Raw genomic sequence first — 25,529 nt, forward strand, 5'->3', positions numbered from 1 at the left:
TCTTCTTTTTCTCTTACTCCATCTGTTACCTCTACCTTCAATATATAACAATAATGTATTTCTCACTACCTCTATCTCTATCATTGGTCTGAGTCACTATCATTTTTCACCTGGATTATTTCAATAGCCTCCTAAATGCTTTCTCTGTTTAAATATAAGTCAGATCATGTTACACCTCTGCTCAAAACTCTCCATTATACTGAGGGTGACACACAGGTTCTACATGATCCATGGTTTGCTCCTTCTCCTCCTTTAGGTCTTTGCTCAAATGTCGCCTTATCAATGAAGCCTTGCTTGATAGCCTTATTTAAAATTACAACCCTCTTTCCGGCCTGTAATACCGATCCACCTTCCCTGGTTTATTTTTATCCATAGTACTTATCACCATCTCTAATACTATGCATTTTACTAATTTACTTATATTTGTGACACACCACTAAAATGTAAATTCCATAAAGGCAGAATCTTTGGACTTCTTTGTTCATTGCTGTATCCCCAATATCTTGAACAGTGCCTGGTATATACACAGTAGGCACTCAGGGCATATTTGAGTCTATGAAGTGTTAATTTTCACAGGGCAACTCCTTTCTGTCTTAAATTCTCAGAGCATTTTTCTGAAAACCTTACACCCTATGAGCTTTTGATTAACAGAGCAGATGCTAATACACTATAGGTTAGGAATGTCCTAAAGTAGGGGGTGGCAAACCACAGCCAATGGGACAACTCTTGCCTGCTGTCTGTTTTTTTGCATGGCCTGAAATCACGGTAATCTTCGCATTTTTAAATAATTGAAAAAAAACTCAAAGGAAGAGTAATACTTCATGACATGAATATTATGAGAAAGCCAATTTTAGTGTCCATAAATAAAGTTTTATTGGGGCACAGCATGGCCCATTCATTTATATCATCATATGGCAGACTCTGTGCTACAGGGCTGGCAGAGCTGAGTAGTTATGACAGAGACTACATAGCCCACAAAGCCTGAAATATTTATTATCTCTAAATATTTACTACCTCTAAAGAATAAGTTTGCTGATCCCTCTTTTAAGGTATTTTATATTTAAAAGGCAAACAGTAATAACTAAAGTTTGAACAAAGATAAACTAGAGCATTATTATTAATACTGTTGCACAAGATACACCTATGAGGGAAGGTGCATTTATATTAGGATAGGCTTTCAATATTATATAAAAGCAGACCTCTCATTCCTCTAAATATTTAATACTGATGGTGATATTCATTCATCTATCCACCCCACAGAGCAATCTCATCTTAAGGGACAGGATACAGTACAGGCAAGTCTTAAAAAATGCCAAAAAGGGAGTAAACGAGAAAGGGAAGTAAATAGGACCCACAAATAGAACTCATATCAAAGTATCACGTAATTACCCAAAACCTCTAAATTCTGTGTTTAACAATAGTGGGAAATTGGCATGACGTGAATCTCTTTTGAATCTTATCAATGGGGTTATAATGCGGGTCTCCTATATAAAATATAGTCTTGAATCACTGCAAGCATGAGAAACATTATAATAAGACCCCATTTTACTTTACTTACTTACTTATTTACTGCCATGCCACATGGCATGTGGGATCTTAGTTCCCTGACCAGGGATCAAACCCATGCCCCCCTGCACTGGAAGCACGGAGTCAACCACTGGACCACCAGGGAAATCCCGTATTTATACAATATTCAAAACTAATTTTGTCATTGCTTCCAATGCCTACATTTTGTAGAAAAGTATTCTTAAAATTTGCAGAACTCTATTCAAAATCATCTTCTAATCAAAACTGACCTATCTTCTCCTCACATAAAATTTTATGCTGAGGATTATTACATGCAAGGGCCATATATCATATGCTGTAATCAAACTTATGGGAAGGAGTGAAGAAGGTGAGGGGAAAACACTTAAATTATTCAATGACATCCAACAATATAATGCTATCTTCAGTCTTCATAGAGGATTATAATATATTGCCTCTTGTCAATTGGTCCTTTTAGCACAATCAATTGCTTCTTCTGCATTGTGCCTTTGATATTTGATGTCCTTCTCTCTCTCTGTGCAACTGGTAACAGTTCATTTTCAAACTCCATACTTCCAACAGCTTTACTTCTTTCTTCTCAGCATCTTTTGAAGGAACTTGGATTCTTCCTGTAAATTCTCAGTTGTGTCTGTTATTATGATTATCTGAAATGGTTACTCCCTCTGTTGGATATTTGTCTGCCATTCTTTAATAGCAGCCATGGTTTTCCCAAGTTCCAATATGAGGAAATAATACTAGTAAAATTATTAGCATAATTCCAAACAGTTTATTTTGTTATCTGAGTCCATTTTCTTACCCTCTATCAGTTTCCTTTTATGCCTGGCAATACAAATATTCTGCTCTAATTCAGTGATATTATTCTAAGAAGCTCAGAGGACTTGATAGATATAAATCCATTTGTCATCATATTACATTTTGTGTGAAAAGTGATATTAAGTCCATTTTATAGATGGAGATCTAATAAAAGGAAGATGAATTCACATTCTTGGTTGCAGACAATAATGAAGAAAGGAATATTCTGAAATCTTCATTCCTGAAACTATATCTCTAAATAAACATGCTTTTAGCATTTTATATTTGCAAAATATTTAATGATGCTTTATTGTCAATATCTTAGCATATATTTTGCAAAACTATTCTAGTTTGCCAGTCTCTGTTCATTTTATGAGAGTAGGTTGTAAGGGTGAGTTGGAACACTGATTTCAAGATTTTATTACTCTGATAAATTCAAGGTAAAAACAAACATTTAGCATGTCATCTCTGTTTCTTTTTCCTTTTCTGTAACCTATCCTGCTTGATTTTTTCCCTAGAGAAAAATTCTTTCAATATTTACTCAACCATTATCTACTTACTTTTTAAGCTAAAGTTCTATTTAGATTGTAGGTACTAATACGAAATATTTATGTAGCAAATAAATATTGCTTTTACTTACATTAACTCACATAATATAACTACCCTCTGAGGTAGGTACTCTTATTCTCTCCATTTTACACATAAGAAAACTGAGTAAAGTAAGTTGTGTAAGGTCACATGCTAGTAAGAGGTGAATCTAGGATTCGAATCCAAGTAGTCTGTGCTCTTAAGCACTATGTTATGCTGCGTCACAAATGGTTATATGGGCAACACTACTTTTCTAGTAAGAGCTCTAATTAGACATAGAATTTACGATAATAAGTATATTTGTACTCACTTGTATGTTAACTGATATGATTCATCTCTCTTCCCCAACAGAACTCCCCAAAAGTTGAAAACTTGTTCTAATGCAGAGTAGGCATGCAATAAAGAAACGTACTTAAGGGAAAATGAAGACAGCGTTTTATTTATGGGTTCTTCATATATGAAATTTTTCTTTTTGCCTTATGCTAAAAATTCCAAAATCCCCACTTCAAGGAACAATGTACACTTCCCTCTGCAGTATTGCTATGTGGAACAGGAGGCTTTCAACATGATTTTTAAATGCAATGTCACATATTGCTCTAATTATCTAAATGTTCTAATGTTATACCTGTTACTTTTCAACTGGGATAGTAATACTAAGGAGCTTTTCCTTTTAATGCATAAATAAAACAAAGGGTAAATGTCTTGGGTAAGGTGGCAGGGTTGGACTTTCAAATAACTAGAACTACACAAGCAATAAACTCTCAGATGAAAGAAGCTGTGACTGAGATGTTCACACAAAGGCTGGGAATGATGAAAAGGTCATGCTAGGACTTTGAACACGACAGATTTTGAATTCTCATCAAACGGTGAGTTCTCTATTATTACCTAGTAATTTTATATAAAACATTAAGCCAACTCGAGGTACAGCACTGACAAAAAATCTATGATAAAAAATATCCCTTGTTTTGATGGTAAGATAAGTATTGACTGAAAAGGTTTCCAAACAACAAATCAACAAAATTAGAACCTGGTACTTCACAGCAGTTTAAATTTTATATACAAATAATGGTATGGATAGTCACTAGGTTTGCACATTACATCAGAACTTCAAAAACAAAATAAAACAAAACAAAAACCAGGGCAAAAAAACCAATCTTCAAAAATAATGATGTTAGTCTTACTGGGGAATGTACACTTATTGAATAAGTGCCAATTCTCAAAAGCGTTTACTTTTAGAAAGGATTGATGGCACGGTTTTACTGTGTGTATTGCTTGATAGTCATCTTATGAATTCTGGCTTCAGAGGAATCTCTGAATAATGATAGTTGCTGTTTTGCATCTCCACAGATGGTACTACTCTAGCTGTTCTAAGAAAGAGATTAAAATAACATAGTTCTAGTTTATCCATCCTTCTATGTAAAGTGAATCTTCTGCTCTAGCCAGGAAGATTTTCTTAATTTTATCTTTCTCTGTAGCTTGATCATACATTTCCCTTTCTTTCTTACTCCCATCACTAATGTCTTCTTCTCTCCTAATCTAAATCCTATTTCTCTCCTTCAATTTAGCTTAAATTCTACTTGTATAAAAATTTCATTGATAGCTCAGCTTTATATTAATCTTTCCCTTTAAAGAATTTTTTTGACCTCAATTGCCTGATTTTTTTTTTTTTTGCAGTACGCGGGCCTCTCACTGTTGTGGCCTCTCCCGTTGCGGAGCACAGGCTCCGGATGCGCAGGCTCAGCGGCCATGGCTCATGGGCCCAGCCGCTCCGCGGCATGTGGGATCTTCCCGGACCGGGGCATGAACCCATGTCCCCTGCATCGGCAGGCGGACTCTCAACCACTGCGTCACCAGGGAAGCCCATTTGTCTGAACATTTTTGATACTAAGTTTGTATTGTTTTGATTTGTCAGGTGACAATTTTAGGAGTACATGTACTTTAGCATTCACTCAATAAAGCCCAAGGTGCTTGGTAAATACTTGTTAAATTGAACAAAGACTATAAATGTTGTTTTTAGCAAACTGGTAGGTCATAAATGTGCCCATGCTCTGAGGCATATACTACTTTACAATGGATAATGCAAAATAAATATAAACCCCAGATAAAAGGGACTATTACTAAAAAGCTATCCTGAATGTCACATATTTGGGCCATTTCAAGCCATATTCCAAAAATTTTAAACTACAGAGGTACAAAGTAAATAGGTTCAGACAGGATATCAGGAGGTACTTAATGCAACTGCACTAATAATCCACATATCATATAGACTATAGAAATTCTTATTCTTGTTCCTTTGCCCATGACTTGAAGTAGTAGTGGGAAAATGTTGACTAACATTCTTATTTTTTAGACATATCCACCAGGTATGCTAATAGCTAACAATAGGTATCAGAGTACAATGGTTAGTAGCAGAAACATTTGGGGCTGTCATATCTAATTAGAGGTAATAGGTAATATTATTAATTAAATGAGAAAAAAATGGTAAAGGACATTTACTGAGCATCTACAAACAAGCCAGGTTTTATACTAGATGCTTTTACATGCATTATAGTCACTTCCTAGCTTGGATAACCTTGGGCAAATCAATTAATTGATCTGTCTCAGTTTCTCCACCTTTAAAATAGATACAACAATAGTACCTGCCTCACATGGTTGTTTTGAAGGCTAAATGAATTAACATATGCTTGAAATAGCTCCTGACACATAGTAAGTGCTATATATGTTTGTTAATTAGTATTATTGACTACTTTTATTATCTCAATTATCATAAAAAACAACCTTGAGAGGTAGGCATTAGTTAATTGAGTAGATGAGAAAACTGAAGTTTGAACAGGTTAATTTGCTTTAATTTCATAGTTAGTGGTAGAGTTTTAGATTCAAATTTAGGTCTGTCTGACTCACTAAGTGTTAGTATCAGGATATAGACATATTGTATCCCAACATATTTAGACAAAGGTAAAAAGATGAAAACGTATTTCCCATGTCCAGGACTATTTCATAAAAATTACAAAAAGAGCTCCTTCAAATGGCATAAAATATAACCTTATTTGACCATAAAGGGATAGTATATTTTACTGAATCTAGTTTTAAATATTTCCAGTACAAGAGTTTCTAGTATTCTGCTTTCTTACCAATTTCACACTGTTTAGTTATCCTATTTATACAGAACAATTTAAAAATACTCAAAATTTTATTTCAATATGGTTATTTTTACCTTTACCATGTATAATAGTATTTTACTTTAGTCATAACAATGTTAGAATTACAAAACAAATATTCGTAGAGTTCTACAGTATCAGTATATGATATTTTGCTAGGGAAATTAACAATGTTTTCTAGAGAATATTGATATGTACTTGAAAGCAACTATATAATTTAAATGACCTACAGTAGTGATCAAATTTTCTTTCAAAAACACAAATTATTAAACATGGTGTTCTGCTATGCTTCTGCTATAATGCAGGAGAGTTCTTCTGGTTTTTAAAATGTCCAATGTTAACTTTTAGATGGTGCTGTTAAATGTAGATTCTCACTGATTTTCACAAGAGTCACAAATTAAGAATCATTAACATATAGTCAGTAACTCAGCTCAATTATGTCTCCTTCCTTTTACTTACACAGTATTCTCGTTTGTGAAGCATTATAATGTAAGAAAAATGGTTAATGACCACATAAAATTATAGTTGACTTACAGTACATTCATACCTGAAGTTATGAAATATATAAATTTCAATATACTGATTATGAAATAAATTTTATAAAATAAATAGTTTTTCTTTGATTTGATATTTCTGTAAAAAAATTCCTAATAACCCAAGTGGAAAATATTTGTAGAAAGTTTAGGTAGTAATCTGTTCCAAAGAAATGTAAATATTTTAGGCTATAAACAAAATATGTGATCTGGAATTCATAATCTTTTCCTAGAAATTCATCCTTTGTACCAGATTTTACCTCTTTCAGCATTAGTCATTTTGTCAGATGCCTCTTCACTTCCAAAATGAACCATAAAAACCCTTTTAAATGAACATCCTTTACATCAAATTTATAGTTTCCTGAAATTTTTGTGATTCCTCCTTTAGTTTATTTCATAATGACAACTTTTATCAGGACACTTTTTAGGAGATACTACTACAAACAAATGCTTGAAAATTTTTTTGGAGTGAGACTTTACTTAATGTATAACAAATCCAATAATTTGATCAATTTTGAAGGTTCAAAATTTTATATATTATTTATAATGAAGGATCTTTTGTTTTTATTATTCTATATTGTCTACTGAGACAATGGTGCAATACATTTTACTATGGAAGAAAAGTGTTCTTTCTTTGCTCCTTCTAAAAGTAAAAATTTAAGAAATGAAACCCAACATCATTTCAAATTACTAAAGAACAAAAGGTAAAAGTAAATTTAAAAGTCAGTTAAAAATGTGAGTAAAGATGACTTATGTTCATCTAACAGACAGAGGTTGGCAAACTTTTTCTGCAAAGGATCAGATAGTAAAGATTTTAGGCTTTGCAGGCCTATACGGTTTTCATTCAACTATTCAGTTCTGCTGTTGTAGCCATAGGCAATAGGTCAATGAATGAGTGTGGCTATGTTCCAATAAAACTTCATTTATGGACATTGAAATTTACATTTCAAATAGCTCTCGTGTCACAAAGTATTATTTTCCTTTTGACTTCTTTCAGCCATTTAAAAATGAAAAATCCATTCTTAGTTCACAAGTCATACAAAGAAATACGACAGGCTGAATTTGGCCTACAGGCCATAGTTTGCTGACCTCTGCAACAGATTGAGTTTCTTGAGGACAGGGACCATGTCTTATTCATTTTTTAACTCCAGCACCCAACATGGCATCAGATACATATCAAGGATTAAAAATAAAAAGTTTGATAAATGAATAAATAAATGAGACCTAAGATGCATGCTAGGCTTTTATTTAACTCTGTAATTCATAATCAAAATAATATATTACTATACAACCTTTTATTCTGGTGTAGCTTAGTAGTCTAAAAGTGCTGAAAATTATTTTTACCTTACAAATATTAAATAGTTCAGTATTTTCTAATTTACCATAATATATTATCAAACATTTCTTTGTAATTGCAAAGATGTTCTTTTTAAAATAAATGTTTCTTCATCTTTTATTCTCTTCTAGACTTTATGTCTAAAGGGCTTTCACTTTACCTCACTTATACGTCCTTAATTATACTTTTACCTTTTAAGAATAATAAAAGATTCTTTATGTAATAATACCTATTTTGGATATAATTGCTTTTAAGTGATAATGGGACATGAAGAGATAATATACTTGGTATAGCAATGAGTTACGTTCTATAGCATTTTATTACTAGCATTTCACCAATGTCAACGATTATCCAACCTTTATCAGATCCGAGAAAATGCAATCTATTATTAAAAATAAAGCTTTTCAAAAGTTGTAGAGTATGGATTATTATGCTACTATATGTAAGCTTTGATAGTATCTCATGTTGAGAGGCAGGGAACAGACCAGCAGGTAAGTGACTATCAGATAAACCTCATTCTAAGATACAGGGCCTAAAAGTAGAAACAAATTCGTAATTTAGGAAAATCAATTCTGATTGCCTTATTCGTATAAAATATGTAAATAAGATACATTTTACTAAACTTGCTATTTCCATTTTTCTGTTAATAGACCTGGAAGAACTCTAAAGCTATTAAACTTTTCATTTTCTCTAAGGTTCAAACACAGTGCCAATAACTTTAGATTGCTTTATTTCACTCATTCAACTTATCATTTTCCCCCTTCCTTTTTTTTTTTTTTTTGCGGTACGCGGGCCTCTCACTGTTGTGGCCTCTCCCGTTGCGGAGCATAGGCTCCGGATGCGCAGGCTCAGCGGCCATGGCTCACGGGCCCAGCCGCTCCATGGCATGTGGGATCCTCCCGGCCCGGGGCACGGACACGTGTCCCCTGCATCGGCAGGCGGACTCTCAACCACTGCGCCACCAGGGAAGCCCTCCCCCTTCCTTTTTTTAAACAACCCGCACAACTCACAAACATTGTCCATTGTGTTTGTAGATCAAACTTATTACTGACAATTACTGACTATAAAATATTAGCACCTTAAGGGAGAAGTTTTATATTATTTTACCTTTATCACTAATATTTGTGTTTTCTGTCAATAACTTCTGACTCTATTTAAAAATATTTGCAACCTTAAGTTCTATATAGGTACATATGCTCTACAAATAGGTTTCTCTTCTTAGCCACAATTATCTAAGACAATTAACTATATTATTACAGGTCCAAAATTATATTTCTGGATTCCTAGCTGACATCCCAGTGTTAAATTTTAGATATTATAAGAATTGCAACTATTTAAAGATAAGAAGAAATTAGAATTATTTTTGGGTGGTCTTATATTGCTTTTATGTTTATTTTTCAAAGGCTTAACAGCCCTATGGACTTTTGCTGTAGATAATCATACCTTATATGTGTGTGTGTGTGTGTGTGTGTGTGTGTGTGTATATATAATTTGAAATAAAGTAAATCTATTAAAGATCAAGATATTCACAATCAAGTAACTTACTTGTTTTCAAAAATAGATATTAGAGAAGACATAATTATATGTATTTACCCTAATACAATTTTAGCCAGGTAGTTGCTATAGGCATATACAAATATAAGAGCACTTCTAAGGTTTTCTGGTAACTGAAGAACTGCATTGAAGAATAAAGAAAGGACTTCTCAATTTTCTGATATAATGAAATACACAAAGTCATGGAAAGACATAGACTCTTGTTAACAGTAGCAAAAAAAATGTTGGGCGATAAACAGATACTAGAATGGTAGAATTTCAAGACCTCTGAATTATATGGAGATGGAAAAGATAAAATATGAAGCTTACTATGTTAAAATTTTAAAAAATTTAACAAGATTGTGACGATTTCATGGATATACTTTAAATCTAGTATACGACTATTTTTGCCCATTTGATAGTTATATATAAAAAATACTACAAATTTGTCTACTTTGGTAGTTATGTAATAACTAATAAAAAAAATTAACCCTTATAAGTTAACCCTTACATAGTGCTTACTAAAATGCCAGGAATAGTTCTCATTGAAACCTCACAGCCACCCTGGTAGATAAGCACTTTCATTTCCCTCATTTTATAGGAAATTAAGGCACAGAATGATTTAATAATTAGTCTACACTCACCGTGTTGCAAGTAGCAGAGCCAGAATTTAAAAGTTTGGATTTGCAACCTAGTGTTTTGGTATTAACTTGAAACTCCACAGAATACAAAATATTTAATTTTGTGATGCAAATTATTTTCCCACAATTAAAAATAATTTTGTTAACTGGTTATGAATGAATTCTATGGTAACTTTTTTTTACTTTTCTGATATAAAAGTAATATTATGAAAATATCAAACCAGTACACAAACAACAAGGATATATAAAACCAGGGTCATTTACTTCAAACACTTAACCCAACACTCAAACTCCAAAAATCAATGTCTTCACATATGTGGGAGATTTTCTTACAAACAAAACAAAACATAAACACACCTTTACAGGAGATGGCTCCCCTGCAATTGTACTTTTTAAGTTAGTCTCACAGTTTAAAAGAAATATAAAAATTGGCCAAAGGACCATTTCCCCTTAGGACCCAGAAGCTATATAAGAATTACTTCTTTTTTAAGTAGTTGAAGCTAACAATCTCCCAGAATTCTATTCTAATTGCTTAACAAAATGACTTTATTTATAAGCTTAATTATAATAATATTCCAAAAATTTCTGTGCCATGATTTTTACATAGAAGAATAGAAAACATTTTAAAACTTGTTAAAACAATGTGCATTTTCACATACTAGAGCCAATGGTTCCCAAAGTTTGGAAGCATGGTCTATGGGCCAGCAACATGTGTGTTACCTGGGGCCTTACTAGAAACACAAATTCTTGGGACCCACTGCAGATTGACTGAATCAGAAACACTGTGGGTGAGACACAGCAATCTGTTTTACCTCTAACTGTGGTACAAGCTAAAGTTTGAAAACTGCTATATTAGAGTAAGGACAATAATTAATAGGTACTGAGCAAAAGTATCTTGCTATGAATAAGATAGGAGACACAATGGTGCACTGATTTGGAAATAAAAAACCAGTTAACAGTAGCTTGAAATTCAGCCAAGAAACACTTTTCTGGGAGGTAAAGGAAACAATGTCACAAGTATTAATATAAGTTTGCATATGACTCTGAAGTGACACATGAAGCTTATGGCTTCTTTAAAAAGAAAGAAGGACTTTCCCCCTGTATCACTGAGCACTGTCTATTCTTCATTCTTTCCCTAATTTTTTTTCCTGTGCAAGGTTGAAGGTAATTCTTGTGGCATGAAGCCTAGAGATTAATTCTGCCTTTTGGCTTATTAAATTCTGCATTTAAATTCACATTTAAAATTATGGAATATATAACTTTCTCATCAAATACTATAAAATTGGTATAAATATGCTATTGCAGTCATCCTACTTGAGACCAATGACAAGGGTATCTCAAGACAAATCAGAAACATTTTGAATTATATTAACAAAGCACATCAGACCAGATGCCATGCTGAGTCAGAGTTCTGCTATTACCTACTTTGGCAATATGCCTGAAATTCAGCCGATACCACAGACCACTGAGCAAATGCAGGATTACCTTCTGGACCAGTTCAATCTTCCTCAGTTTAGATAATTTCTAGTTTAAGTCCAAAGACAAGAAGTCAAGACAGTTTTTTTTTAATATAATGATTCTCCCACAGCAAAATGTTCACATTCTTAGAACCACAGGTCTCTTGTTCTGTCTAGCAAAATTACATAAATCATATAAAAAGAATAAAAAGGATTAAAAATAACATAATAGTCTACTCATTGAATATCAGAAAAGCATATACTATCTCACCTCTGGAGTGACATCTCGTGGCGCAAACCCTGTTCCTCCAGTTGTTAGTATCAAATTAAGTTCCTTTTCATCACACCAATCTATCAGGGTTTCCTGAAAGAAAACAATAATATTTTCACATGCAGAAGGACTTGCCTGCCTACTTAAAACATTCACATACTGAAATACTTCGTATACAGTGAAGAAACAGATTCTTTTCAACACTCATTAAGAAAAATGTGAAGCACAATTCATGGAACAGTTTCCACTGTTAATCAAAAGACACTGCAGTTTTGGGTATGCATTTTATACATTATAGAAAATGAAGATGCAACCATCATATTCTTGAAAGTAAATGTAACACAGGAAATAGCATAAATAGTTTATAATTAATATTCATTATGTATTTAAATGGCATGTCTGACATCTTGTCAGCCACTCAAAATATATTCAGGTTAAAAAAATTGAGCACTATTTCTAATTATATGATCTCATTATTTAATAAGTATAGCAATCCTGTCAGGTAAATATTCACACTTCAATTTTATATTTAAGGAAACAGACTCATTGTTTTTTTTCATTAAGAGACTCAGAGAGATCAAGAAATATACTTGCTCATGGGCTCACGAACTAGAAGGGGAAAAAGCTAGAATTTAAACTTAGAGCTGTTGGACGATGTTCCTCTATATTTTGCCTATGATTGAGTCAATATTTTTTTTTCCTAAGTTTCAAGTGGTTTAGGAAAGTTTTACGTTTTTCAGGATGTTATTTTACATAGTTGCCTTAAAGGAAAGGTGTAGGAATAAATGATTGGTTAAAGTTTCTCTTTTTCCACACCAATATTATGACACTTAGTTGAGATTAGAATTACATACCATAAAATTCTGGAGTTGGTAGAGACCTTAGTAGATTTGTCTATTCATTTTACAGATAAGACAACTGAAGTACAATGTGGTTAAATAATTTACTCAAAGTTACCCAGCTAGTTTGTAAAGAAGTGGGACAAGGATCTCTGCTTACTCTATTGCTAGTTCTATTCATCCATCCTACATTTTGGCTATTTATTAAAAAGCACTACTAAGTGCTCATTTAAATTATAATTAAATATTTGCTTTGGTATTTTATTGTTTCATTACCTTTATACAAGTCAGGTCCAAAACTTAATAATACAATTATATCATTTATGTACTGATAATTAGATGTGAAATACCAGTAGCAGGCTGATATCTATAGGTAAAATACAATGTCCTCAGTTCTCTAATTCATCAGTGAGACAAAATGCATGATAATTATTCAGAAGGACAATTCAGGATTTTTAAATGATTTTTTTCCCTTTTCTCACTCATTTTTATTTTATCCTGGTATCACAGGAATGGAGAGCGCAAAACTCCTAATGAAGGAGATTTTTTCCCCTGCTGTGATTAATTAATGGCAACAAACTATTTTTAAAAAGACATAAAATATAGACTACTAGAGCCTAACTGAAGAACTCCCACCACTGATATAGTTATAATTTTGTTCTGAGGAAAGCTCACACACACAAAAAATCAATGGTTAATCTATAAACAATAAATACTGGAGAGGGTGTGGAGAAAAGGGAACCCTCTTGCACTGTTGATGTGAATGTAAATTGATACAGCCACTATGGAGAAGAGTATGGAGGTTCCTTAAAAAACTAAAAACAGAACTACCATATGACCCAGCAATCCCACTCCTGGGCATATACCCTGAGAAAACCACAATTCAAAAAGAGTCATGTACCACAATGTTCACTGCAACACTATTTACAACAGCCAAGACACAGAAGCAACCTAAGTGTCCATCGACAGATGAATGGATAAAGAAGATGTGGCACATATATACAATGGAATATTACTCAGCCATAAAAAGGAACAAAATTGAATTACTTGTAGTGAGGTGGATGGACCTAGAGTCTGTCATACACAGTGAAGTAAGTGAGAAAGAGAAAAACATACACCATATGCTAACACATATATATGGAATCTAAAAAAAAAAATGATTCTGAAGAACCTAGGGGCAGGACAGGAATAAAGACACAGACATAGAGAATGGACTTGAGGACATGGAGAGGGGGAAGGGTAAGCTGGGACGCAGTGAGAGAGTGGCATGGACATATATACACTACCAAATGTAAAACAGATAGCTAGTAAGAAGCAGCCGCATAGCATAGGGAGATTAGCTCCGTGCTTTGTGACCACCTAGAGGGGTAGGAATGGGAGAGTGGGACGGAGACGCAAGAGGGAGGGGATACGGGGATATATGTATACGTATAGCTGATTCACTTTGTTATACAGCAGCAACAAACACAACAATGTAAAGCAATTATACTCCAATAAAGATGTTAAAAAAACAAAAACAAACAAAATCAATGATTATTATAATAAAGGTGATTATGTGGTGGTTTCACAAATCAAACTTAAAATTTCCAGTGTTTTGCTCTTCTATTTATTTAGAAATTAGAAAAGCAAAAATACTCATCATTCTAAGTAGTTATTATTTCTGGTCTATAAAAAAATACATAGTTGACTCCATAACTCAGCAATGAGATGAACTGATCTTGTCTTCCCACTAATAGACCTTAGAAACTTTAGATTTCTTTGTAATATTCCATATTACTGAAGTGTTTGTGCCACAGCATTCTAGTCTTTGACCACACCTCCATTTGTATCAGATCTTGATAAAAAGTGATGTGAAATCCAACTTGTATCAACAAAAAACAGCTCAAGCACTAAAAAAAAAAAATTATATCAAATACTAATTTTCAGTATTGTCAATACCAAGAGGGCAATTCAAACTTTTCAAATTTCAAGATGCCAATAAAAATAGGCAAAATAGTCCCTTTAGAGTGAAGAATGCTATTGTTTGGCAACAGGCAATAATTCTTATAACATATTTCATCCATTGATTAAATAAACATTTACTGAGGACCTATACCATGTCTTAGGTGTTAAGAGTTAAAAAATAAGTGAAAGACTGACCCTGGTTTTAAAGAGGTCATAGTCCAGTAATGGTTCTCAACTTTGGTTATACACTGGAATTATCTGTGGAGCTTGTAAAAATACTGATGCTTGGGTCTCATTTCTGCGGTACAGCTTGGAAATCGGGATTCTAAAAAGCTTCCCAGGTAATTTTAAAATGCTGCCAACCAGTTGAGAACTACTAGCTTAAAGAGACAATAAGTTCAGTTATCTGAAGGTGAACTTCACAGCTAACCCAACTGGGTGGGCCCACAAAGATGTCATAGCTTAAGATTAGTTGCACCACAGGAATATTACTTAAATTTTTCTATTCCCAGGATGGATAACTGATAACACATACTCTATACATTTTCTTTCATTTAAATAAAATTTGATATCTTGAGCTCAGTTAAGGATATGTTCTAGTATTTGAAAAGTAATATTTTGTGGTCCAAAGTAGCTGTGTGATGTACCACAGTTTTTCAACTGAGCAAAAATCTTAGTTAGGATTTTGGACTTTTAAAAGAAAACAGCAATCTTATCATTCACTCAGCTGGTCTCCAAAACATAAGGATTCTTTCTCAACCATTAATATAAAATACGAGTCTTCCAGACACCTAGTGGTCATATACTTATTTAACACATCAGTTCGTTTATTTAACAATAAAGTGCCTTTTATTCAGGCACTTCATTAGATAACAGGGATCTAAAGACAAATAAGGCCCTGGCCTCAAGGATTTAGTCAAGTATAGGTGCTGTGAGTCTAGTCAAGAACCTTGCTACTAAAAGTATGATCTGAAGACCAGCAACATTTGTTTTACCAGGGAGCTTGTTAGAAATATAGAATCTCAGGTCCCATCCAAGACTTACTGATTCAGGATCTGCAATTTTAGAAAGACTCCTCAAGGTGCTATATATGCACGTTAAACTGGACTAAGCCATGCTTTCTAACCATGTACCACTCAGGATATTGTGAGTCTTACTTTTCTATCATGTTAGATCACCTGAAAGCAATTTATCTCATCATATATGTTTCTGCACCTATAAGATACCTTTCATTTTGAGATATACCTGGCTGCTACCAGGTAGTATGTCATTGAGGAGTTCTACATAAACCATCATTACGAAAAATTCCTCTGCCATCTGTTGCAAAACTGAGGCTGAAGACATTGTCTATTTTAATGGTTATTTTCCCTTACATAAAAGGTATTTCTTTAAAAATTTACTGCCTTGAGCTTACAGGTTAGCACAGTAGGATCAAGCTGTAACAAAGAATTTCTGCCTCTCCATATCTAACAGAAATCAACAACAACAAAAAAGAGTACAAACTAGAGGAAAAAACTTCCACCAGCAATGATCAAATGGGGAAAAATATACAGCTTTATGTCATAAATCTCAAAAGTTGGGTGGTCAACGACAGAAATAAATGGTCTTTGAGAAGCATACTGCAGCAGGGTTGAGGCTCATAATGCTGTTCTGGCTCCCAAAGAAGTCATAATGGTGAATTATCCGAATCATAAAAATTCTCACTAATACCTTCAAATCTAGAGAGATGTAAACTGAAAGAAACTATCTTTTCATCTTGAAAGCAGCTGCTGTGAGAAACAAATGAAACAAGGGGTTGAATCTCTGTGATCAAGTTGAAGGTTCCAGGAACAAATGCACACTGAATTGGGGAACTAATCTGAAACCCAATGATATCCCCACATAAACGGTGAGTTAAACCCTTATCTAGGTAGAAAAACTCTAGTACTGGACATTTAATAAAATCTCACAGAGAAAAACAGAGCATTCTATAAAAGACGATATGTTGTCTCTATTCCCTCGCTTCCTCTATTTTCCTTTGTGCAAGTCTGTCAAGATCTGATATACTCTGGGCTGACTTCATCTTTCTTCCTACGTCTCTGCAATGGTTTATAAAATAAGCTCAGATTGAAGACTGGATATTGTTCAAGCAGGTTTTTTTTTTTTTTTTTTTTTTTGATAACCATACAATAAGCAGAAATTTGAAGGCAAGGAGAGGGTAGTTAGAAGGAAATGTAACAGTGCTAGCTTCCTTATCTTTCAACCAACCCTAAGGTTTAAAAAGTTAAAACTATGACTGTAACCTATTAATGATTTTCGTGATTTTTTTTTAACTTTAGAGAGATCTCTGTTTAGCAAATAATATCTCTTGTAATATGCTCTTTTCATTCATTTTCTTTTCCCTCTGTTTAAATGAAATAAAATGCTATTCTGTATTAACTTTAGAGAATTATCCTAATTTCATATAGCTGTATCTTTTACTCAATTAAACATTCATTCATCCATTCTTCTACCTGTAATATAGACATAGAAAGATGTTAGAATGTTTTACAATTAATCTTAATAATAATTATTTCTGGGTAATTAGATTTGAAGTGCATTTTATTTTTTACTCTTTTTATTTTAGTTTTTTTGTATTTTTGGAATTCTTTATAATTCCCATGTATTATTATTAACTAAAGGGATTTTAAAAATTTAATTTTCTGTCCTGTTTCAGGAACTAACATAGTGTTGTAAGTCAATTATACTTCAAAAATAAACAAACTTAAAGAAAGGGAGATCAGATTTGTGGTTATCAGAGGCAAGGGGTGGTGGGAGGGGGAATTGGATAAAGGTGGTCAATCTAGTTATAAGATAAATAAGTACTAGGGATATAATGTACAACATGATAACTACAACTAACACTGCCATACATTATATATGAAAGATGTTAAGAGAGTAGGTCATAAGAGTTTTTATCACAAGGAAAAATTTGTTTCTATTTCTTTCTATTCACTAAACTTATTGTGGTAATCATTTCATGATGTATGTAAGTCAAGTCATTATACTGTACACCTTAAACTTATATAGTGCGGCATGTCAATTGTACCTCAATAAAACTGGAAGAAAAAAATGGATTCTTCTGGTATTAGTTCTTCATTCTGGTAGCTAGTACTTTAATGTCTCATTTCCCCCTCATTATGAGCCAGCTGAGAAACAAATTTTATACTTAGCAACAACTCATGTATTATTGTGGAAGATTAAATATGGTCACATATTCTTTATAAGTCCTCCTATCAAGAGGTGGAATGTATTTCTACAACCTTTGCATCTGGACTGGACTTATGACTTTGGCCAACAGAATGGGGCAGAAGTCATGGTGTGTGAGTTCTGAAGCCTATGTCTCAAAAGGCCTCACAGTTTCTGCCTTCACTCTTTTGGTATACTTCTATTAACATGATAGGAAGCCCAGGCTAAATCATGGAATGGTGAGAGATGATGTGGAGAGAAAGGCCTAGCAAAACAGATAGCAGCAAGGCCCTAGACATCTGACTGAGGCCATGTTAGATTCTCTAGCCATAGCTGAGCTAACGAATTATTTCAGCCACATGAGTGATTCCAGGTAAGACCAGATGATACACCTACCTGCGACCAGCAAATCTACAGATTTGTGAGAAATACTAAGTCATTGTTGTTTTAAGTCACTAAGTTTTGTGGTGGGTTTTGTTTTGTGTTTTTTTGCGGTACCCGGGCCTCTCACTGCTATGGCCTCTCCTGTTGCGGAGCACAGGCTCCGGACGCGCAGGCTCAAAGGCCATGGCTCACGGGCCCAGCCGCTCCGCGGCATGTGGGATCTTCCCACACCGGGGCACGAACCTGTGTCCCCTGCATCGGCAGGCGGACTCTCAACCACTGCGCCACCAGGGAAGCCCTTGTGGTGGTTTTTAATGCAACAAATACAGTACAGATAACTATTTTAATAATTAGCATTTTTGCATCCTTCTCTTTCTCTGGCTATTTCCAATTTATATCTTATTAGTCATAAGTTCATACAAACTTTATAATAAATTTCCAAATAGCTTTGAAAGTGAACTTGATGTGAGTTACATTTAAAAAAACTGGCATAAAGTCTCACGAAAGTGATTGTAGCATTTAATTATTCAGTTTAAGAAACATACCAATGCCTAGTATGTGCAGGAAAATGTAGGAATGGGGGGAAAAAAAAACCATGACAAATGTCCTTGATATCAAAGAGCTCAGAGGTACGAACAAATTAATATAGTATGGTACATCAATATATCACGGTTAGTGCTATGAAAGAGGGATGCCCATGTTAAGAAAAGTTTTTTACAGATATTACATATTTATGAATATATAACAGTTTCTCTACCATAACTAGGATGAAAACTATCACTACAGAGGTTTTTAGCAATACTTTTCTCTTGCCCAAGAGTGAAAAACCCAATAAAGAGAAAAATGGGACAGTAAGAGATATGAGGAATTAAGTTTAGACAAGCCATCTTTCTCTACGTCCGCCCGAAGTCACATACTCATCTAGATCTAAATCTAAAATAATACATTTTCTTCTTTTCTCTACATTTATTGACAGAAACATGAATCATTGAATTAAGCAGACCTCACCAAAATAAAATCATTTGAGAAATGTTACATTTTTCTTTGGTCTACTAAAGAGCTGTGAAATAACCACCTGAAAAATTCCTATGTGTACATAATGAAACAGGGTCTTAGGGTCATCTCAGTAAAGTCTCCTCTAATGCCTCCAGGCAATTTGTTCCCGGAGTGTGTTCCTCTGGAAAGCACTTTTCACAGTTTAAAGAAATTTACATGTTTACATGTCTCATCTCTGAGAGTAACCTCCAAAAGGTTGATCATGTATCTCTATCAGTAAACAATTTCTGAATGTTATTTTCACAAACCACTGGAAAAGCATGTAGTATATCACACTTAAATAAAAATTTTAAAAAGATGAGATAAAGATGACATAATATTTTAAATAGCTTTTCATTTTATTTTACTAAATAATGCGCAAAAAGTTCTCAACAATGTTTTTGTGAGAGCAATGTGATTAATACGCGTTATTTTAGAAAATCTTGGTTTGATATTTTGTGATATGGTAATTAAAAAGTAAAAAATAGTTTTAAAAGATAACTAGACTGAAATGGAAGAAGTACTTTACCTATATTTACTACATCATTACACAACATTTATTTTTTCAATCTCATCCACCAAACACGCAAGTGCCTTTTTGAAATGGGGTTAATAAATTTCCATCTTTTATAATATTAATTAGTTGTTTCTACAAAATAATTGGAAGATGTTACTTTGAAAATATTAACAAATAGGTTCAAAATCCACTAAAATTCTTCAAATGGAAAATTTTTAAATCAGTTAGAATTTTGTTTCCTAGATTCTTTTAAACTCTGCAGTTACTAGTTTTTATAAATAACGCAGTATCATTTCCACTAACAAGATAACTTAATGTGAACAATTTTAAATATCCAAGTAACTTAAGCATGTTTTAATATTTTAGGAGAATTTTCTTAAGTTCTTCTTTCACGTCATTTTTTCCAAGTTGTCTCCTGAATTGTTTTAACTTCTCATTTATTAAGCAGATCCTCCCATTCCTTGTCCATTAGTATCACCTTATCTGTATTCATGTATTATCTGGGCTTAAAATCTCTCTCTCTGGTCCTTTTTGGCTTTGTCAATCTACTCCAAGCCACTTTAAAATTAATATTCTAAAATATATTTCCTTAAAACGTTTTAAAAATAACATTTCTTCATTGGAGAAAACAGCAACACATTTTCTAAATATTTGTTAACATAGCTGAAGCTTTCACTAAGCTCTTAAAAAAGTAAATGCAAACAATAGGTATCATCTATTAGACTAAAGAGCATAGCAAGTGATTAAAATGAGAAGTATAAGGGTTTCTGAGATATTTCGGGGGTTGTAGAGATAAAAAGGAAGCAGGTGGCTTTATCCAAGGAGTACTCATCCATAATTTTTCATACATTTATATTTTCCATTTCCATGTATATGAACATTATATGCGTTCAAAACATCTATTTTTAAAAATATATATATGTGTTGGACTTCCCTGGTGGCACAGTGGTTAAAAATCCGCCTGCCAATGCAGGCATGGGACATGGGTTCGACACCTGGTCCGGGAGGATCCCACATGCCACAGAGCAACTAAGCCCGTGCACCACAACTACTGAGCCCGCGTGCCACAACTACTGAAGTCCACGTACCTAGCACCTAGGGCACATACTCAGCAACAAAGAGTAGCCATGGCAATGAGAAGCCTGCACGCTGTGTTGAAGAGTAGCCCCCGATCGCCGCAACTAGAGAAAGCCTGCGTGCAGCAACAAAGACCCAACGGAGACAAAATTAAATAAATAAATTAATTAAAAAAATATATGTATGCATGTTTACATAATCCTTAGAACATCTCTTATGTAGAGAATATCTCAAAACTAAGATTTATTTCATTTCAAATCATCATTCGTTATTCTCTTACACCCACAAAAAATGTCAACCCAGGTGCTATTTCAGGCTAATTGTTCCTTCTCCCTTGTAAGAAAGTGAGGGCTGTTCTTTTATTCAAGTTGTCTGATTCTTAACCCCTGGACCAATTTCAGTTTACTTCTATACATTTAGACACCAAACACTATATAGTTTTCCAATACTGTATGTACTACTTATATCTTTATTTTAAAGAATGTGAGTGATTAGAGTTCTAACCATTGTTGATCTTCATTAACATAATGTAAGACCTTGCACTGATTGTGTCAAATGGTTGTGGACAGCAGATAAATATTACTTATGATAATCCTTTTCTTGTGCTACTAAATGTCTTTTATCAGTATTATTTTCTCAACCTTAACTAGGTAACAGTATATGAATCCTCTCACTGCTGAAAGAAATAGAAATGAGTAGATACAACTATATCACATGCCTAATTATTCAAGTATAAATAATTTGTGCTTGGGCATCTCCAGTGTATTGTTCTGAAAGAAGGTAACCCGGGTCCACATTCTTCAATTATCACAATAGTGTGGGAACACTGTTACGATGAGGAATTAGTAACTTGAATTGTTTCACAGAATACCAAGGACTTGCTCCTAAAGATGGAATATCACAGATGGAAGTTAAGCACTTGGCAGAATACTTCAGACATAGCAAGGGCTGAATAAATGATTACTTTTGTTACTTTTCAACATTATTTCTGTCAGAGTTACACTGTCTAAGTATGGAATTTCTCCACAAGTTAATTACCTTAGAAGATATCAGTAGAGTTCAGGGTTCATGGTAATCTTCTTAGCATGAATTATGATAGGTCAAAATCGAAATGACATTTTTTAAAAGATAAACTGCAAAAGAGAATAATCAAATGATTTATAGACCTAAATGGATTTAAGAGATATGTCTTTTGACCTTTTTATCCTATTTTCCCTAAGGCCTTCACTAAGCTTAAGAGCCATATCTTGTGCGTATCTGTACTCTTGAGTGATCTTATATAATAGGTTACGTGAATAAATTGTGATGATGCTACCGACATAAAGCTTTTCCTAAGATTGACTAGAACTCTGAAAGGACATTGAAATAAATAATAGGAAATCAAACATATTATCTCAAGATGACTCCAATAGGAAAACTTAGGAATCTACCTAATATAAGAAATGCAATTTCAGGCTTTCTCCAATCAGTCAAGTATTTGCTACCTAGGAAAACAGAATGGTTAAAATATGGAAAACAAACTAATAAAAAAGCTTCCCTCCAAAATTTCCCGTAGGATTCTAAGACTAGTTTCCTCTCTCTAACACAATAAACAAAAATAAACTCAAAATGGATAAAAGACCTAGATATAAGACTGGACACTATAAAACTCTTGGAGGAAAAGATAGGAAGAACACTCTTTGACATAAATCACAGCAAGATTTTTTTGACCCACCTCCTACAGTAATGAAAATAAAAACAAAAATAAACAAATGACACCTAATGAAACTTAAAAGTTTTTTTTTTAAACATCTTTACTGGAGCATAATTGATTTACAATGGTGTGTAAGTTTCTGCTTTATAACAAAGTGAGTCAGCTATACACATACATATATCCCCATATCTCCTCCCTCTTGCATCTCCCTTCCATTTTCCCTATCCCACCCCTCTAAGTGGTCACAGAACACCGAGCTGATCTCCCTGTGCTATGCGGCGGCTTCCCACGAGTTATCTATTTTATATTTCGTAGTGTATATATGTCCATGCCACTCTCTCACTTCATCCCAACTTACTCTTCCCCAAACCCGTGTCCTCAAGTCCATTCTCTACGTCTGCGTATTTATTCCTGTCCTGTCCCAGGTTCTTCAGAACCAGATATATATATATATATATTTTTTTTTTTCAGATTCCATATATATCTGTTAGCATATGGTATATGTTTTTCTCTTTCTGACTTCACTCTGTATAACATACTCTAAGTCCATCCAGCTCACTACAAATAACTCAATTTCGTTTCTTTTTATGGCTTAGTAATATTCCATTGCATATATGTGCCACATCTTCTTTATCCATTCATCTGTCGAAGGAGACTTAGCTTGCTTCTGTGTCCTGGCTATTGTAAACAGAGCTGCAATGAACATTGTGGTACATGACTCTTTTTGATTTATGATTTTCTCAGGGTATATGCCCAGTAGTGGGATTGCTGGGTCGTATGGTAGTTCTACTTTTAGTTTTTAAAGGAACCTCCACAATGTTCTCCACAGTGGCTGTATCAATTTACATTCCCACCAACAGTGCAAGAGGGTTCCCTTTTCTCCACATCCTCTCAAGAAGTTACTGATTGTACATTTTTGATGGTGGCCATTCTGACCTGTATGAGGTGATACCTCACTGTAGTTTTGATTTGCATTTCTCCAATGATTAGAGATGTTGAGAATACTTTCATGTTTGTTGGCAATCTGTATAACTTCTCTGGGTAAATGCCTATTTAGCCTTCTGCCCATTTTTGGATTGGATTTTTTGTTTTTTTGATACTGTGCTGCATGAGCTGCTTGTATATTTTGGAGATTACTGCTTTGTCACTTGCTTCATTTACAAATATTTTCTCCCATTCTGAGGGTTCTCTTTTCATCTTATTTATGGTTTCCTTTGCTGTGCAAAAGCTTTTAAGTTTCATACGTCCCATTTGTTTATTTTTGTTTTTATTTCCATTTCTCTAGAAGGTGGGTCAAAAAGGATCTTGCTGCGATTTATGTCATAGACTGTTCTGCCTATGTTTTCCTGTAAGAGTTTGATAGTGTCTGGCCTTACGTTTAGGTCTTTAATCCATTTTGAATTTATTTTTGTGTATGGTGTTAGGGAGTGTTCTAATTTCATTCTTTTACATGTAGCTGCCCAGTTTTCCCAGCACCACTTATTGAAGAGGCTGTCTTTTCTCTACTGTATATTCTTGCCTCCTTTATCAAAAATAAGGTGACCATATGTGCGTGGGTTTATCTCTGGTCTTTCTATCCTGATCCATTGATGTATATTTCTGTTTTGTGCCAGTACCATACTGTCTTGATTACTGTAGCTTTGTAGTAGAGTCTGAAGTCAGGGAGCCTGATTCTTCTAGCTTCATTTTTCTTTCTTAAGATTGCATTGGCTATTTGCGGTCTTTTGTGTTTCCACACAAATTGTGAAATATTTTGTTCTAGTCTGTGAAAAATGCCATTGGTAGATTGATAGGAATTGCACTGAATCTGTAGATTGCTTTGGATAGTATAGTCATTTTCACACTGTTGATTCTTCCAATCCAAGAAAATGGTATATCTCTCCATCTGTTTGTACCATCCTTAATTTCTTTAATCAGTGTCTTACAGTTTTCTGCATACAGGTGTTTTGTCTCCTGAGGTAGGTTTATTCCTAGGTATTTTATTCTTTTTGTTACAATGATAAATGGGAGTGTTCCCTTAATTTCCCTTTCAGATTTTTCATCACTAGTGTACAGGAATGCAAGAGATTTCTGTGCATTAATTTTGTATCCTGCTACTTTACCAAATTCATTGATTAGCTCTAGTAGTTTTCTGGTAGCATCTTTAGGATTCTCTATGTATAGTATCATGTCATCTGCAAACAGTGACAGCTTTACTTCTACTTTTCCGATTTGGATTCCTTTTATTTCTTTTTCTTCTCTGATTGCTGTGTCTAAAACTTCCAAAACAATGTTGAATAATAGTGGTGAGAGTGGACAACCTTCTCTTGTTTCTGATCTTAGAGGAAACAGTTTCAGTTTTTCACCATTGAGAACAATGTTGGCTGTGGGTTTGCCACATATGGCCTTTATTATGTTGAGGTAAGTTCCCTCTATGCCTAATTTCTGGAGGGTTTTTATCATAAATTGGTGTTAAATTCTGTCGAAAGCTTTTTCTGCATCTATTGAGATGATTATATGTTTTTTCTCCTTCAATTTGTTAACACAGTGTATCACATCGATTGATTTGCGTATATTGAAGAATCCTTGCATTCCTGGGATAAACCGCACTTGATCATGGTGCATGATCATTTTAATGTGCTGTTGGACTGTTTGTTAGTATTTTGTTGAGGATTTTCACATCTGTGTTCATCAGTGATATTGGCCTGCAGTTTTCCTTTTTTTGTGAAATCTTTGCCTGGTTTTGGTATCAGGGTGATGGTGGCCTTGTAGAATGAGTTTGGGACTGTTCCTCCCTCTGTTATATTTTTGAAGAGTTTGAGAAGGATAGGTGTTAGGTCTTCTCTAAATGTTTGATAGAATCCACCTGTGAAGCCATCTGGTCCTGGGTTTCTGTTTGTTGGAAGATTTTTAATCACAGTTTCAATTTCAGTGCTTGTGATTGGTCTGTTTATAGTTTCTATTTCTTCCTGGTTCAGTCTCGGAAGGTTGTGCTTTTCT

General features: G+C 33.9%; 1 protein-coding gene across 6 annotated transcripts in view; it reads right to left on the reverse strand.

Annotated features, from left to right (window-relative positions):
- The window catches only part of GPHN (gephyrin), a 627,058-nt gene that overhangs the window by 352,164 nt on the left and 249,365 nt on the right, over positions 1-25,529 (reverse strand). For all 6 annotated transcript variants that reach the window (XM_082648862.1, XM_082648860.1, XM_082648864.1 and 3 more), the window contains exon 4: positions 11,855-11,947. In XM_082648862.1, coding sequence (XP_082504988.1) covers positions 11,855-11,947 — 93 coding nt within the window. The remainder of the gene's footprint in view (positions 1-11,854; positions 11,948-25,529) is intronic.

Source organism: Grampus griseus (genome assembly GCF_964374135.1).
Source record: "Grampus griseus genome assembly, chromosome: 2".
Classification (NCBI taxonomy): domain Eukaryota; kingdom Metazoa; phylum Chordata; class Mammalia; order Artiodactyla; family Delphinidae; genus Grampus; species Grampus griseus.